Source organism: Melitaea cinxia, chromosome 30 (assembly GCF_905220565.1).
Source record: "Melitaea cinxia chromosome 30, ilMelCinx1.1, whole genome shotgun sequence".
Lineage (NCBI taxonomy): Eukaryota > Metazoa > Arthropoda > Insecta > Lepidoptera > Nymphalidae > Melitaea > Melitaea cinxia.
The window spans coordinates 6,718,069-6,736,623 of record NC_059423.1 but is presented as its reverse complement, the minus strand read 5'-3'; the positions used below and the strand labels follow the sequence as shown (position 1 = coordinate 6,736,623).

At 33.7% G+C, this 18,555-nt stretch overlaps 2 protein-coding genes across 2 annotated transcripts; both read right to left on the bottom strand.

Moving 5' to 3' along the window:
- Positions 1 to 1,726: 1,726 nt before the first annotated feature.
- LOC123668196 lies at positions 1,727 to 9,038 on the bottom strand. Its single transcript, XM_045601985.1, has 6 exons — positions 8,971 to 9,038; positions 8,171 to 8,303; positions 6,520 to 6,649; positions 5,307 to 5,401; positions 2,580 to 2,816; positions 1,727 to 1,846 (listed from the first exon to the last, which is right to left on the bottom strand). Exons 1-6 carry the CDS (start codon positions 9,036 to 9,038, stop codon positions 1,751 to 1,753), a joined length of 759 nt encoding a protein of 252 aa, XP_045457941.1. The 3' UTR covers positions 1,727 to 1,750.
- A 1,445-nt stretch (positions 9,039 to 10,483) lies between these two features.
- LOC123668195 lies at positions 10,484 to 14,513 on the bottom strand. The gene is made up of 5 exons (XM_045601984.1): positions 14,393 to 14,513; positions 12,685 to 12,882; positions 12,240 to 12,341; positions 11,661 to 11,957; positions 10,484 to 10,907 (listed from the first exon to the last, which is right to left on the bottom strand). Exons 1-5 carry the CDS (start codon positions 14,511 to 14,513, stop codon positions 10,900 to 10,902), a joined length of 726 nt encoding a protein of 241 aa, XP_045457940.1. The 3' UTR covers positions 10,484 to 10,899.
- Positions 14,514 to 18,555: the final 4,042 nt, after the last annotated feature.

Sequence of the window (18,555 nt, the reverse complement as noted above, 5' to 3'; positions counted from 1 at the left end):
CTTCTTGAGGGTAATTTTTTTTACGAATGAAACGTCACGAAGATGTGCGACGTTTTGATGTGCAACGTTTTTTAATTATGATACCGCCTATTTCGTCTGGTACAGGCGTCACCCGCCTCGTGTCCCGCTACACCTTCAATTCGTTTTTAATTTTTTTTTTTTTTTCAATTAGTTTACCAGTTTCACTTCTGACATGTGTACTTTATACGCACGCACTTTTTTTTTCAAATGTGACGATTTTAAAGTAACGTAATAACTAGCTGTACTACTCAAATTTTTGCATGTCTAATTTCGACTATGGTATGCCTTACATACAACATACATATGGTGCTAAACGGAAGGACGTCAGTTTAACAATACGTTGTATATTCCTATTTAATTTACAACTCTATCTAACCAGAGGTGTTCTCATGTCTTGCTAACTGTAAAAGATATGTAGTTTAAATAATTTCTTTTTTCAATTTCTTCCATTTTTCATTCATTCTTAGAATAATTTTATAAAAACGTAAGACAAATTGATCTAGTCGTTCTCTAGTTTTGCACTTAGTATTACATATAGTTATTAATTCTTACTCATACATAATATAGTAATTATGTTTAAAACATATAGATTAAAAAAAATATATGTATAAAAATTAAAATCTAAAATAAGATAAATTTTTAAAAACTAATGGACGAAGATATAACAAATAAGGACTTAATTTAAGTAAAATATTAATGTTTTGAACATATTTGATAAGACTTAACACCTTTATATCTCGTTAATATATTGATTTTCTAAATATTCTTTGTATATATTCTAATATTAAAATTCCACATTATATCATCACATGAGTCATAGTAATTGTTGAGCCCCGAAAGAGCTGGCGTTCCTAATAGTTGCGATTATGACTCCACTTCCGACATTTAATGATAAAAGATTTGTTTTTAAAACAACATTAGTGTATACTTTGATTAACTTGTCATAAGTGGTGGTCCATAAATGACGTCACACGGATGTATGTGTCAGATATGGTCACATTTATTAGACACACCTACCTAGTGTTACCAATATAAATTATTATTTATTAAATTAAATCATTAGTTTCAGTATTGTATTTATTTCCATTTAATTTCAATAAAATCATTATTAATCCAATATAAGTATGAATTAATAATTATTTTAATACTAACAGTTATTTATATTATTTTTCGATATTTAATGTAATAAAATATTGTACCCCACCCCATCCCTTAACACACTTCATGGACCCCTACCCCTTATGGTGTGACGTAACTTATAGGTGGCCCCTATTCTTAAATAATATTACCGTGATGTTATTTAGACCATAGATTCTTATAAACATTAAAACCGCAGATGATTCCATCTCGTGATTACTAGTTGAGTAACAAAATTGTCTTAATATTAATACTAGCTGTACCCGACGGTTTCAGCTGCTTTGATTTAAGGAAAATACATACTATAATATTATGTAGCCTATAGTCTTTCTCTATAACTGGACTAACAAACACGAAAAGAATTTTACAATTGGAACCCATTGTTCATGAAATTAGCGCGTTCAAACAAACAAACTCTGCAACTTTATAATATATATAAGTACAGTTAATATATATATAAATATAAACAATAAATGTTATTATATCTTGATCACTGCACTATAAACGTTCTATGATGTAACTATGTTTGTGTGTTTGTCTATCACACGGGCGTTTCCAGGGTCTCTGTTAGAGGCACGGCTTCCTCGAGGGGTCATATCTGTGAGGCAGGCATCGTAGACACAGTCGAGTGTGGAGTTGTCGGTCTGGAGCCAGCTAAAGAAGCGTTCAGTGACGCCATCGTTCCCATCTGAAATAATAATTATATGTTTTAGTATGTTTTTAATATTAAGAAACGGTTTCACAGGTTGCTGTTAATGCTAACTTAAGCCTATAATATCTCACTCCTATAGGCCTCTTTCCCCATGTGTGAGAAGGATCAGAGCTTAAACCACCATGCTGCTTCAATGCGGATTAGCGAATATGTTCCCTGAGTAATGATTACTATCAGGTATTTATAATAAGAACCGGGACCGACAGCTTAACGTGCTGTCCGAGGCACCGTGGGGAGACCCCACATGGACTAACAACCAGACCGAAAATAAATGTTTGTGTAAATACAATCATCCACTCCGAGCGGGAATTGAATCCGCGGCCGTTCGGTGTTTAGGCGCATTACACCAGAGCGGTCGTCAATGACGTAATCTATTCATTCATTCAGATTAATTGGCTTATCTAAATATTGTATTTTGTTGTATCACAACACTGGTGAATTATAAAAAATAAATGCATTTTTTTATATATTTAATTATACACATTTATCCACACAGCAGGAAATGTCTTGTTCAAAATCTGACAAACTATCACAGCACAAATAAATATAAATAGCACTGCATTCAAGCAGTGTCGTGTTTCTGTATAAGATAGACAGGCTCGGGGGCAGTACCCTGGTGTTGCATGCGTCTATAGCCTACGGTAACCGCCCACCATAAGGTCAACCGTACGCCTTGTTTGTTAACTAAGTCGTAAAAAAACCAACATACCCTCAAATGCGCCAAATCCTCCAATTTCGTCAAATCGGCTAACTCCAAGTACAGGCTGTACACCAGCAGCCAGCCATACACTCCAACCGCACAGAACACGATCCAACAGAGACATATAAATATATTATATGCGAATATCATATCATTCACAATTGACGCGAATATGAACGCAACAGTGCGAAACAGAATGAACACACCGAATGTGTACAACCAGGGAACTATTCGCTTTTCGTATTCCTGTAACGTAAAAATTTAAGGAGTTAGACGACGAAATGGTATTATTTAAGTACAGTCCCCGAAAATGGGGGGGGGTTATTGGTACACCACTCGAAGTATAGCGGCTTAAAAACCGCAATGGAGCGGTTTAATTAATTATTAGTTAAAAGTCTTACTATTCAGACTGTTTTAACTTTAGTCCGTGTCTGAGTGGACAGAACATTTTTTTTCAAAAATTAATCTCAATAGCTAAAAACTACCATGACAAGTTTCTGCCCCAGTTCGAAAAATAATATGGGGCTTGTCGTGTAATTGATAGCAAAATGGTGACGGAAAATATTTCATTATAAACGTCTTTATTAGTTTAATATAAAGTTACTACTTTCAAGTTTTAAATTGTTCCTGAAAACGTCCAAGAGTCGGGCAAAGAACTATTTTCCTATTAAAGCGGGGTAAACGAAGCTTAGTTATTTCAAAACTATTCCAAAGACAGGAAAACAACTTTTCTAATCTTTATCATTACTGTTGATTAGATTTTTTATGCAAAATTTACGATAATTTTTTGTTAACACAACTTTTAATGAGTAAAAAAAAATTAGAAAACTAAAGAGAATTGAAATTTCATGCAAAAAAAATAATAATGAAAAGCACACAATCACACACATAATGAAAACTTATTGATAAATAATAATAATAAAAAAAACCATAGAAAGCCAATGTAATGAATGTATGACATTTATACCTTATTTTTGCCTGTCAGAACTAACTACAGAATGGTAGCATTAAAAAAAAAAACAGGAATTATGAATGATTTAATTCAATGGATTAAATTTAGTTATTGAGAAAAAAAGCATTTTTTTAACATACAGCAGGGATGCATTTAACCACATATAACGAATTTCATGATTCGAAAAAATATAATTTACATAATTGTGTTTGATCGCAAATAACTGAGGTAGGGCACAGCAGGAATTTCCTGCTCAAAATCTGGAGCAGAACTGACGAACAGACTGGGGTAGTACCTCGACCTTACAGAAGACCACAGCTAAATAATACTGTTTTCAAGCAGTGTGGTGAGTAAGGTGACCAGAGCTCCTGGGGGAGGGGGATTGGGTCGGCAACGCGCTTGCGATGCTTCTGGTGTTGCAGGCGTCTATAAGCTACGGTAATCGCTTACCATCAGGTGAGCCGTACGCTTGTTTGCCGACCTAGTGATATACAAAAAAACCGACTTCGACTACATCGACAAGTAGGGAGACGAAAAAATTGACAATTAACTACGTATTATTAGAGATAGCTCAGAAGGCACTTGTCAGATCTCGATCAAATTTAAATGGGAGCAAACGACACGCACCACCTTTCGATTAAAAATAAATCATTTATAGGAGGGAGGGGGGGTCTAGCTTTTGCGACACAATTACGTGACGTATTTCACAGACGGCCCCAAGACCTGAATATTTAATTAAATAACAATAATTGAAGAATATTAGAGAAGGATTTACGATTTGAAAGTTAGAAATGGCTTCTAGTTTTTTTTTTTTTTTTTTTTTTTGAGGTTGTATGATATCTGCTAGGTTTTCAATGTATACAGGAGTGGATTCCTTTGAAAAGGTTTTCGTCACAGCCTAAGATCAGCGAAGTACTAGTCGGAGTAAGAACCCGCTCACGAACAATCATGACATAAAATAGACTTTGAATTTGTTTATTTCATTTTTATCGCGCATCTTAGATATGGAAATAATCATTGGAGGAAGTCAGACCTAATTTAGAGTTGTGGGGAGATCCGGGTCGATACGATAATCGAGGGATATATCTGGAATATATTCCCGCTGACCTTTTATTTTAGACCAGACATTGCATAATTCCATAAAATTAAAATAATGGATAAAAGTTTCAGCTGACGGCTAAGTTTCAGTTGTGGGCATGCCCACCATTTCTACAACATTGGATTCGCCCCTGTGTGTATGTGACTATAAAATTAATAATTTGATATATCGGTTGATTGAATCTCAGCTGTATTAGAATTTAACACTTTCTTCATTCAATGGAACTTACTGCCGATTGTCATTTTGTACCTGCCGATATTTTTGCCTGATTTAAAATTACATTGTCCCGATTCGAAAATGACAACCTTGGTAAGTTACAAAATAAATCTGATCTGTACTATTTTTATTTTAATATTAATATCTTAACAACTATTGAAAAGTGTTATTTCAAATTCATAACAAAGCTTTATAATGATTTCTTTAGCATTTAAAATTGATAATCTCAAAATCAAGTACAATTTCTTTTTTCGATTAGTTCTTACTATGGCTATAGGCTATAAAACATCATGTTACAACTTATATAAGAGCTCTACGCTCATATAATGATCAGACTATAATAATTACTTATCCCAGTGCATTTATAATACAAAATATTTAAAAAACTCATGAACATTATAGACTAGAAGCCATCACGTTAGAACTTATGTAAGAGATCTACATTCATATATTGATCAGGCTATATTACCTTCCTCAGTGCTATGATCAGTATGATGCTTGTCACCAACACTGCTACTGAACCGATCCAAGAGAAGAGAGAGAATACGATGAGAACGTTACGAACTGTAAACAAAATATCATTTACACATTATATATACTAATATTATAAAGTTGAAACGTTTGTTTGAATAAGGTTAAGTCACAAATAACACTTCATACTCTTCACAAGGATAGTTAGTGTTTAACATAAGGATGGATAGATAAATCTATACTTAATATTACATTTGATAGTACCTCGACCTTACAGATCAGAAAATCGCAACTAAAGAATAATGTTTTCAAGCAGTGTTATGTTTCTGTTGGTAAGATGACCAGACGGCAGACATAGCTCCTGGGGGGAATTGGGGGTAGGGTCAGCAACGTGCTTACAATGCTTCTGGTGTTGCAGTCGTCTATAGGCTAGGTAATCGCTTACCATCAGGTGAGTTGTACGCTTGTTATCTTTCAACAAGAGCCCTTCACAGATTTGAAAACTTTAAAAAAAGAATATGCCAAATTGTTCCAATCGTTCTCGAGTTTTCTGCTTGGCAAGACATTTAACAAATTTATATTTATTTATATTGAGAAAAATTACAAAAATTAATGAAATAAGTATGTATACATGCGCCGCGTTGGCGCAACGGTTACAGCCATTGATAGTACCTGTTGCGATGGCGGTTGCGGGTTCGATCCCCGCACATGACAAACATTTGTTTTGGCCATACGGGTGTTGCCGTGGTCTGGGTGTTTGTGCAGTCCTTGTGGGTCTCCCCACTGTGCCTCGGAGAGCACGTTAAGCCGTCGGTCCCGGTTGTTATCATGTACACCTGATAGCGATCGTTACTCATAGTAGGGAATATATCCCCCAACCCGCATTGGAGCAGCGTGGTGGATTAAGCTCTGATCCTTCTCTTACATGGGGAAAGAGGGCTATGCCCAGTAGTAGGATATTACAGGCTGAAGCGTATACATGCATATTTGTTACTCTTTCATGCAAAGAGTAAATAAATTCACCAATTACATAACACCAAAGGGAGGTGGAGGGTCTTTGTTTGGCTTATTTTTGATGACAAAGGAGAGGTACTGTAAAATACCACTCTCATCACATTAAGTATTAGATTTCACTCAGCATATTCGTTATACCACTGCTTTATACCGTTCTTAAGCAGTTAAGTCAAATAATAGTAAATAACAATAATTACCAGGCGCACTGCCGACGTAAACAAACTGAAAACTTATCACATAGTAGCCCGAGTGAACTGCCCCGGGGGTGGCCAGCACCATGCAGTACAAATCAAACACACTCTGTGCGAATGTGAATAATGCTATGAACTGAAATAAGAAATAATTATAATTAGTATGATTGATTGATTCAGCCTTAGAGCCATTAAATACGTGAGCTATTTTCGATAAGTTTAGACCCTCCCAGTCCCCCCCCCCCACCCGCTTAGGTGAGATTTATTGAGATTTGCTTGGACCCCCCTAAGGGGTTACGTGAGATTGACACTAAAACACTTGAAACTAAATTTACTTTTACTATTCGGGAAAATAATAAGCCGTTCAGGTATACTATAGTTAATTTAAATTAAATAAAATTTAAAGCAAAAACAGATTTTGAAGTAGAGGTGTGATTTTCGACTATCCCATCCTCGGTTTAAATAAGATTTGATCAGATTTCATTAGACCCCTCCCCCCTAGTCTGAGCTCACATAATTAATGGATGTCCCCCTATATCATCTCTGTGGTGGGCACTCTCTCCATGTAGGAGAAGGGACAGAGGTTAATCCACCCTGCTACTCCACTGTGGGTTGATGGATACATTTCCTACCTTGAATGTCTGTTCTCAAAAAAAAATGACTAATTACATACACAAGTAACAAAATGTAAACATCATCAAAATAGTTAAAGTAAAAAAACCAACTTTAAATACTCTATAGCAGATAATTCAAGAACTACTTATACGACAAGCACTAGCTTAATTTAATTTACTCTTTATTGTACACATAAAAAGAAGTTTACATTTTATAAAATAATTCACAATAAGAAATGTACAACAAGCGGTCTTATCGCTAAACAGCGATCTCTTCCAGACAACCAGCTTGGAGGAGATTATGTGAAAAAAGTGGAAAGGTGTACAGAATTAAAATAAAAGAAAACAGGAAGAAAACCAAATATACATGCATACATACATACACATCATAAACAATATTAACTATACAAAAAATTACAGAATGTATTATGTAATATGCTTATATATAGCTTTTCAAATACCATATGAATAATTAAAATTGTTACACCCAGTAAAAAGTTAACATGCATGAAAAATACAGTCAAATTGAAAATCTCCTTTTTTTTAAAAGTCATTTAGAAATAAGAAAGTGCATGCAAGTGCATGCGTACAGATTACACATGTCAGAAGTTGAACTTCTTTGGCAAACTAATTTATAAGTCTCGTTTATATTTATACAAAATCTAAAGCTTTAGATTTCTGTTCCAGCGCCATCTATTTAGTTTGCAATGTAATACTATTGATATTAATGTAACAACCTTTGTAGTTTCTACAGAACACGCTAGGTGGCTCTGTTGTTTGACAAAAATGTGGCACATCTTTGTGACACTGATATTATTATTATTGCGTTTCATCTGTAAAAATTTTACCCTAATGTACCTAAAATTTCATTTCAAAAAAAAAAAATTTCATTTATGCATCACGAATCAAGAATGTTCTAGTAAATTAATACTAAATGTGTGAATTAGAAACAAGGTCCAGCAAATCATAATTTCTAAGAAACGTATTCTGAAATTGAAAATTAACAATTAAGTCATTTTTATGTATAGCAAATTAAAACTTACAACAGATATACTAGCAGTCAGTAAGGATCCCCTCTGCAGGTCCAGCACGAATGCATCATGCAGAATGGGCTTCTGATACCATGGCACTCTTAGTGACCTCACTGATTTTGATGATCGCAAATTCGTTGATGATCTTAAAATAACCACATAAAATATATAATAGTTAAAAAAAAATATTTTAATCATTATAAGTTGATGAAGTATGAAGTATGTATAGAACTGAGTGACATTCCTTTTCAAAGACGTTACACTAGTTGGTTTTCTTTTTTTTACAGCTCATATTTAGAATGTTCCTATTTTTCTCTTTATTTCATTGTAGTTTCCAAGCAAACTTTTCTATTCTTATTTTAAAAACACTTATCTTTCATGCTTTGTTAAATCCACAGAATTAATTAAATTGTATGAAAGGCCGGCTTAATGCTAAGAATATTTATTTTCTACCAGTCCTTAGGACATACAAGAGTGTATGATTGTAGGTGTTACAAAATCGAAAATTGAGGTAATTCATATTAATTGCATTTATTTATTTACAGAAAAAAAGTAGATACAATTTGTTATAAACAGTGCAGCAAAAACAATTAGCAGTTTAACAGTGCACTGTACAATATATAAAAGGATATATTGTAAAATATGGAATATCTGTAATTATATCAAAGTCTCCAATACTTGATAAATGTGTAATTTTCTGCATAAATGTAGCTTTCATTACAAACTTCGATTATGACATACACATATAACGATAAAGATATAAAAATTGAAATTATCTATAAACTAAAACAAAATACACGAATTAAACTTACTTTCCAGTGTAATGAGAGTACACTGATGGTGTGGAGCGGTATGTTGTTGGTGTTTTTCTTCCGTACATGTTTGCTTGTAAGCTTTTAGACGGTTAACGCCCAAAACAAACTCCTTAACTTCGAATATTATTTTAAGCGATATATAAGTAGCATCACAGCGTTACCCGCGAATTTATAGATAATTTTACGTCGCTTGCATCTATTGATTAATTTATTATTGCAATTTTTAATTAAAATTCATCGTTTTAAAATTTCGCTAGCCACACCTGCGGATTGTTTGGTATTTGTGACTTGTCAGATATACAGAACACAACACAGATAGTATTAAAACTTTTAGTAACCGTTAAAAAATACAAATTTAATTTGACAATTCACACTTTCATTCTATATTTATCCAGTTTTTTAAATTGAAGTAGGTAGAAAATAACGTAAAGCTATTTTACTCTTGAATTGGTTGATTTTGTATGCCTACGCAACAATAAAATTGACTTTGTACTAGTTATACAGGTTAAGAAGGATTACTTTTCTTTTTTAATCGTCTGATAACGCAAAAGCTAACGCGCCTTATAAAAAAAATTCAAATAGGATCCCATCGAAAGCGACAAAAGCCAGAAGAAAAATCACTTGGAAACCAATAAATATTTATTGGTTCTTTATCTTATCTTATGGGATCCGTTTGGAATTTTTCAATAGGGCAGTACCGTTTTTTTTTTGTTCTCAAATATAGTTTTTGAAATAAAACTTGTTTGCGCATGCTTGACTTGGTGACTGAAGAGTAAGCAGCTATGGTAAGCAGGTGAATGCGTAACGAGAGAGGTGCGAGCACACATTTTCTTTCTTTTTCTCTCATAGCCAGTTACGTTTCGTATATCTAAGACATAGTGCAAGTCTATTGCTAAACAAGCTTACTTCAGTCGTGTAGTCTAAGACAAACTCGTTTTTTTTTCTCTTATTGCAAACCTTATACTATTAAAAAGTATTTTTCAATATGGCTTAGTAGTTCGGAAGCGTGTACACACATATCGACTATTCGTTTTTATATACACTAGATTCATTGGTTGTTCACTATCAACAAAACGAAAAACTTCGCCCACCTTAACGTCTTCTATTACACTAGCCGACCCGCGCCCCTTTCGTTGGGCGTTATTATTTTTGATGTAAATAGATAGTAAAGTTTTCATCTCGCCCGTATTTCTCCGACTTGATTTACATATACTTACTATTATTTTTACTGAATATTTTGTTCAATAAGAATAAATGTAACCTTTAAAACTCCTGGATAGTCTAGCTTTCTGTTAAGTTTTTAGTGAAAGATTTTTCATGATCGGATCAGTATTTACGAAGATAACCCACCACAAACAAACAAGTTAGAAACGTTACCTCTTTATAATATTAGTATAGATTACTCTATAGTAGAATTATTTAAATAAAGGACAATAACTAACAAAATAAATTAAGAACCTAAAGTTAAATTGTTTTGCATGTACAGTTTAACTGCTAAATAAAAATAAACTGTTGACAACACAATTTATTCAAACTTGTCTATATTCGCAAACAATAGTTGCTTCCAAATTTTATGATCAACGTAAATAGTGCCACATTGCCACAAACATTTCGGACATTCGAATGAATTTAGCTTATTATTTTGTAAATTTGTCCAATGAGAGGAAGTGACATTTTTTGACTTTTTCTCTACAAATTCCCATGCTTTGTCGACATCTTGTCGCATGCCTCTGTTATGTAGATATTTTGTTAATTTTTCAATTTTTTCAGCTGCCTCCGTATTAAAATTCTTTTGATTTGCTGATCCATCAACGGGTAATGAATTTTCTATATTTTTTCCATTGAAAATGGAGTTTTCGATGAAATCTTGCACCAAAAATGGTGTGTTTAGTGTAGCAGCTGTAAATATTTTTCGTTTATCAGCGCTTACGCACCTAGAATACAATAATATTCCTTTTACAAGTGAATGATAAATTGAAGATTTACTATACAACTAGCTATGCCCGTGACTTCGTCCGCATGGAATTTAACAAAAAGTTATTATTTAGTTAGCAGAGTAATAAACTAAGTAAATTTCTAAAATAAAAGTAGCCCAAGTTACTCCTTACTATATCAACTATCTGCAAGTGAAAGTCCCGACAAAATCGGTCCAGCCGTTTCAGAGGTTAGCCGGAACAAACAGACAGAGAGACATATAAAAATTGTAAAAAATGTTATTTTGGTATATGCATCGTGTATACATCATATGCATTTAGTAAAAAGCAGTTATTTTAATATTACAAACAGACACTCCAATTTTATTTATTTGTATAACTGCTTAAGTTGTTTTATTATTTCATATTTTAAAATTGGATCGTGGATCAACGCAATAAATTAAGCTTACTCTTTTTGGGTGTGAAACAGTTTCATGATGAATAGTTGGGTTTGTTCTCAACCAAAAAAAACCGACTGCAATTTACACGGTCACGTATAGTACAATACAAACTATTTAAATTACTTGGGACAACTCAAATACTACTTGTATGATTTCGTTCATATTTAAGTGGGCACAAAAAAAAAAAACACCAACTTAAGAATAAAAATCATCAAAATCGGTAAAAAAAAAACAAAAAAAAGAACAGTTGCATTTAGAAGGATCACGTATCCGTTTTACGACAAAAATTTTAAGTAAACAAATTAATACTTACATTTACGAGGTTCATTTTGTTGACACCACTCTTTAGGACCAGTACCACATCGACAGAACGGGGGCTGATGTCCTTGCATCATGAATATGAAGGGCGTCGTGTCCTTATTACCAGACATAAATTCCCTCATGCTCTCAGCGAACTGGGCGTTATTTTGCCACTGCTCGAAGCAGTTCTTAAAGAATTCAGATGGATTGTCTTGGTTGCGATTGAGAACGTTGCGGTGGAAACATTCCTCACAAAATACTTGGCCGTAGTATATTTTCAAATTTGATGTTGGGACTTTGTGGCAGAAATCTGGATAAATTAATAATTACATAAATAAGACATTTTTCACGACTCCCTCTCTATCTTTGGATGTAAGTTGCTTAATTATTACTGAATGCATGATTAGTTTCAAGTTTTCATTTTTCAAGTAAATAATAAACTTTCGAATACAAAAAGAATAATCAAAATTGGTAAAAAAGTGATGACGTTATGAGAAAACACGTGAAAAAATACAGTCCAATTTAGAACTTTGTTCTTTTTTTAATCAGTCAGTCTCTTTATATTCATACATAAAAAGGTCTAATAACTCACAGCACTTAGCACATTGCCCGTGAAAGCTCTGATCACCAATCGTAACTCTGTGGTTCTCTTCCACCGATTGCAAGCACCGAGCGCATATAAAACGCTTTGGTGGCTCGTCCATTGGTTTTTCAGGAACATTATCTTAAAAAACAAAAATCGTAATGATTAGTTTTTGTGCATTATCAGTTAACGTAATATACAAAAAAAAGTACCCCAACTGATTTGGAGGTAAAATGTGTCTACAAACGAACTTAAGCTGCTCTTTAAATTAACCTAACCAACAGAAAAATAATTTTTCAATTTGAACCAATATTTTCTAAGATTTGCGCGTTCAAACAAATAAACTTTTCAGCTTTATAATATTACTAGCTGTGCCCCGCGATTTCACACGCGTTACTTTAAGGGGAAAGATCTTTAGGCTTCCTCGGTAGATGGGCTATCGAGCACAAAAATAATTTTATTTTACCTTCGTTTATTTTATTTTCACTTTCTTGAGGTTGAGGTCCTGGGGCGTCTTGCGTCCACCAGCTATTGGAGGTCATCTGAGGGTTGTCATTCTTAAACCTTGACATCACGTGGATTTTAAAACAGTCATTACAAAATACGTGCCCGTAAAACATTTTTAATGAGTTTGGTATGGTACGACAAACACCTGCAAAGGTATTCTAATCTTACTATTATGACTAGCCCATTGGCGCAGTTTGTAGTGGCCCTACTTTATAGACCGGGGATTGTGGGTTCGATTCTGGCCTGAGTCTGGGTGTTTTATTTGTTTGTATAATTACCTTAGGAATAAAAGACCGTGACTGTATGTAAAAAAAGTGTTCCTGTGGTGAGTAAGGTTGGCACAGCTCTTATGGAGAGTCGGCACCTTTGAAGTGCCCTTTTATGTTCTATTTATCTTTTATCTCAGGGCTCACTAAATACGGTATAAGCGTTTTGTATTGTTAAAATTTTCTGTATGGCATACAAAAAAGAACATTATTATTATTAAAACATTTGAACATTTTTAAATTTATTATCAACCGATGAAAAGGACCTTTAAGTTTACATTTCCCAATGTAAGAGAAGGAGAGAGCTCAGAGCTTAATCCACCACGCTGCTCCAATGCGGGTTGACAGATATATTCCCTACTATGAGTAACGATCGCTATCAGGTGTACATGATAACAATCAGGACCGACGGCTTAACGTGCTTTTCGAGGCACGGTGGGGAAGACCCACAAGGACTGCGTAAACACGCAGACCACAGCAAACACCTGTAGAGCCAATACCCGCAACCGCCAGTGCAACAGGTACAATCCATGGCTGTTGCCGTTGCGCCAACGCGGCGTCATACATATGCACTATTATTTTAATAGCATATAGTTTGACTAAAGTTTTTTGACCATATACACAATGTAAATAAATACATGTAATACATATGTAGATGTATTTTTTATAAAATATTATAAGTATCGTAATTCCTAGAAACAATATATAAAAAAAGGCTATGATGTACAATACGAGTATAGGTAGATTTTTTTATCGGAGGTTAAATTTTTGTTATTTCTGACTTTACCTTAATTCCGGTGCTGCGGTAAGTGTACTCATGCTCCGTACTGCGACTATCACGCGTTATTTTCGAACATATTTACGTAAAAACGATCTTTACTGCAAGATCAAAATACGATACGAACTGACCTTTAACGACTGACATATTGACACTTTTAAACAAAATAACGCGCCAGACATAATATATCAATAAAATTAGTAACATTGCGTGCTAGAATATAGGTTTAGAAATTCGAAAAATACCCAAAACCGAATCGGAGCACCCCACTGTCCACGTGGTCTTGGTCTGCCCTACCCCTAGAGTGTTTTTTTTTAAGCCGGAGGCGCGGAGGGAGGGCAGCCCTCGCCCGAGGTGCGAAAGCGCGCGAACGAATGCGTAGAGGAGCGGCTGAGGCTGGTCGCTGAAGTCACTGCGGAACGGAGCATGAGTGAGCGTGCTTTCGCACGCAAGGGCGGAAGGGCTGCACTTCCCGCAGCGCCGGAGCCAAGCGTTACTCTAACCTTAAAGGTTACAGCGGGGTTTAACAAAAATTTAACCTCCGATAAAAAAATGTACCTATATTGTACATGATAATCAAAAAATAAAATAAAATCTTTTGTTAAACTTACAGCACATACTACAGATTCTGTGGAAATTCTGATCTTCAATATCAACCTTATCTTCTGAATTTATTGGGAGAAAACATCGGGCACAATAACATTTTTTGGTTTCTTGATTAGTGTTATCCATTTTAAAATTTATAAAAACAATCTAATCCGAAAAATTGTGAATCAGCAAATAATTTCTATCTAATGAAAGAATTGAAATAGAACAAAAGAAAAATCTTGAGAAGTTTTTTAAAAAGAGAATCTTATTCTGTAAAGAGTTTATTATGTCTGAATAATCTATAATCTATAATATATATAAAAGCGAAAGGTCACTCACTCATCACGAAATCTCCAAAACTATAACAGCTACAAAGTTGAAATTTGGCAGGTAGGTTCCTTATAGGGCCATCCGCTAAGAACTGATTTTACGAAAATCGACACCTAAAGGGATAAAACGGGGGTCGGAAGTTTGTATGAAAGTCTTATGTTTTTGAAGTAAGAGACTTGATATTTAAAAAAATATATGCTCTGTAGATGGTGAGGAGGTATCCAAATAATGCATCGTAATCTATATATATAAAAGAGAAAGGTCACTAACTCACTCATAACGAGAACTCCAAAACCTTTGGATGGTCTATCCATTCAGGTTGGACGAATATAAAATTTTTCAGGGAGGTAGATTATAGTTAGCAGACTTCCGCTAAGAACGGATTTTACGATATTCCACCGCTAAGGGGGTTTAATTGGGGTTGATAGTTTGTATGAAACCTATACAGCCTAAAAATAAAACAAAAATGTGGTGTATCGAGAGGTTTTATAAAAATAACTATTAAATTATACTAAATTGTGCCTTTTAAAAAGTTATTCCGTTTGATAAGCATTTTAAGTGACTGAAATAAAAAAATAAGTTGCGTTAAGCATCGTAATAGTAATGCATATCTTCATAACCACGCGGACGTAGTCGCGGGCAACTGTTAGTGTATTATAAAACAAAGTCCCTAAAAGTGTATGTGATCGATTCGTTCTAAATTTACTGAACGGATTTTGATGCGGTTGCACCATTGGAGAGAGGGCTCCACCATCGGCAAGAGGAAGATTTACGGAACGGCTAAGCCGATTTTGATGAGAGTTTCACTGGAAGTTTGCTGGGAAAACTTTGTGACATATTATTTTCAACGCGGGCGAAGCCGCGGGCACAGCTAGTAACATATATAATTAAATAAAAGGAAAATTTGCTTTTAGCGACAAAACAAAAGAAAACCTATTAATAAAGTATCCAATACAAAAGAAAAATATTTAACGCTATAAAAATTATTTTCTTTTTTCTGAAATAGTAACAATCTTCACAAATACACTAATTTGACATACTGACGTAATTTGACATGAGAGACATCACTATGCAATGTCACTATGAAGTCGATGACGGTTGACGAATCAGAAATCGTATCGTAAATTCGTAATGAAAAAAAAAGTATGACATCACTAGTTCGTGCTTATGTGTGTAATCTAACCGTTGTTTGTGTTATCTATCATGTTTTTATCAAAAAGTGATGTTTGTGAAGTTATTTAAAATTAAATCACGCTTTATTTAGTGGTAAAGTACACATACTATCTAGCCTTTATCTAGTGATATGATAAATACTTTGTTCAAGAAAGTTTGTTTAGGTTATGACTGGGTTAGTCCTGAGTCGAGTATGTAGTCGTGTTTTTAGGTTTTTAGTATAGAAAACACAGCGTTACTTAACGGGCGAGGCCGTTAGATGATAATAGACCCGTATATACTTCTTTAGCTCTTTCTTTTTTGCTGTTATATAGTATATTTTGAGATATACAACCTAGTTTTCTGTCAGTAGGATATGAAGTTTTGTTGGTCGTTTACGTTTCGACCTCGATTTGTACGAACATTTGGCGGGACCATAGCCTTCGGTTGCGTCAATTAAACGATATTGCAACTTTTTATTACAAAACTTTATTTATTGATGCGATGCAAATTAAATAAATAAAGATTTCGACGCTATATATTAATGTCATATTTTATTAGCATCGGAATTCGTTTATATATTTATATTATTTTGTTGGATTTTGCTATAAAATTTATAAATATCTTACAAACAAATATTTAAAATACACAGAATTTTATTCAAAGGTCAAAGTATGTTTACTATCATTGAAACATCCTAAATAAATAGACTTAAGTTTTTAATATGAAAAAGTATTATTTTTAAATGAATCTTATTTTATAAATGACTAAAAATTAAACTTAAGACTTGTAAACATATGTAAAACTGTACTGGACGTCTAGTTTGCAAATAAACATACAAATAAACATAATGACAAAACAGTCATAGTTAGCATGATTAGCTTATTATTAATTAATTTTAAGATATATAAATAAGTCACAAATTATCCTTTTTCCTCATCATAAGAATGGCTAATATTCAATATAAGAATGAATAGATAAATCTATACTAATATAATAGATATTGTAAAGCTGAAGAATTTGTTTAAGAGTGAATCGGACCCACAACCCCCGGAGCAGAAAACAGGACCACTATAAACAGTGCCAACGAACGAATCACGATTATCCAAAATGTACACTTATATTATGACTAACATCTTTTAAAATCTTTAAAATGACAACCACACAAAAACAATGTATGACAATTCAAACAACGAATTAAGTATATGTGCGAAATAGGCGTGAATCTTGCCACTGCATTAGAACATACCAGATTATGTTCAAATAATGTTATGTTACACTAGATATCCTTCACAGACTCCTGTATATCCATTCAGACACTATTGTAAAGTTTTGACGATACTATATTTTCGTTACAATTAATATGTACAATTTGAAACAACGAGGTGAGCTCAGACCCTTCTGCACGGAGAAAGGCCTACGCCCAGCTGTGGGATGTTACAGGCCGAATCAAGCCAAAAAAAGATAATAATATAAGATTATAGTTAATGTAGTAACCAATTCGGAATGTAGATTCTGCAGAGAAGATTGGATAAAACTCTCAACTGTTATTCTTTTAAAAACTTGTAAAACCATAATACGTAATAAGAACTGGCCACATTTTTTATTAGAAATATAAGATCGATTTTTATTGTCACTAAAAACATTTAAAATGGCTACTGTAATGTATTTTTTTTTTTGACAATATTATATTTTTTCTGTTTTTAGAATGGTGCACCTGAATGTCAACAGAAAAAAAATGTCCCGCCATGAGAAAGCAAAAAGCGGCTTTGTAAGTACACTTTATATAATTTTTTTTTTATATTGAATAATACACCAACTAAAGAGATAATAGTACATGTTCTGTATACATATATACCACTCGTTAGCAAAGGGCTTATAATTGATTTTCTTTATTTAACTAGAGCTGCATTAAAACATTTTTTTCTAAATGCTTGGCCATCTGAAGTTCCAACTTGAAGTATATTCAATTACTTAGGGCAACCGGGGCAGCCCGGGTCCTCCATAAAAGAGACAATTAGAGACCCTACAATTTACCCGACTTCGGAAAAAAATTTAAATTCAGACTAGTAAACACTAGTAAACAATTTTTCCTTTCATATTTCTTTCGCATTTTACATTTAAAAAAATTGTTTATTTTATTTGGAAAATAATTTGGGACCAAGGGGGCTCCACTTCTTTGTTACCCCGTGGTCTCCAGACCTCTAAATCCGGCCCTGGCAGCATCTTATAAGCTTGAATACAATATAATACAAAATAAAATCAATATAATAATTAAAACTGCCACAAAACACAGGGGTTGACCTATGTAGCGCTCGGAAATGCACTTTATTCCTTGGCGCCTTGGCTTTTGTTGAATGAAAAGCTCAGTCTAAAATCTGCGACGCAAATATCAACAATATATTATATGTTTTTTTTTTACTTTTATGTATGTATGTGGATGTGTCTGCGCCCCTGAGTGCCGTAAAGCCGCCCCTGATAACACTAACTTATGACAGACATCTTAATATATACGCGTCACGTTGTTTGTTCGCAATGGACTCCTCAACTACTTAACCGATTTGAATCAAATTTGCACACCGTGCGCGGTTTGATCCAACTTGAAAGATAGGCTATATTTTATTTTGATATATGTAATTATTATATTTAAGAAAAAAAAGCGATACGAAGTTCGCCAGGCCAGCTATTTATGTATAAATATATT

Bases quoted from the DNA above. Each gene is read 5' to 3' on its own strand.
- LOC123668195 (XM_045601984.1), bottom strand. From the start codon at position 14,513: ATGGATAACACTAATCAAGAAACCAAAAAATGTTATTGTGCCCGATGT. The intron at 12,883-14,392 runs GTAAGTTTAACA...ATACCTTTGCAG, and splicing joins CAGAATCTGTAGTATGTGCT to GTGTTTGTCGTACCATACCA. The intron at 12,342-12,684 runs TATTTTTGTGCT...CAATGGACGAGC, and splicing joins AAACGAAGGTAAAATAAAAT to CACCAAAGCGTTTTATATGC.
- LOC123668196 (XM_045601985.1), bottom strand. From the start codon at position 9,038: ATGTACGGAAGAAAAACACCAACAACATACCGCTCCACACCATCAGTG. The intron at 8,304-8,970 runs GTAAGTTTAATT...GGTTATTTTAAG, and splicing joins TACTCTCATTACACTGGAAA to ATCATCAACGAATTTGCGAT. The intron at 6,650-8,170 runs GTAAGTTTTAAT...TTCTTATTTCAG, and splicing joins TGACTGCTAGTATATCTGTT to TTCATAGCATTATTCACATT.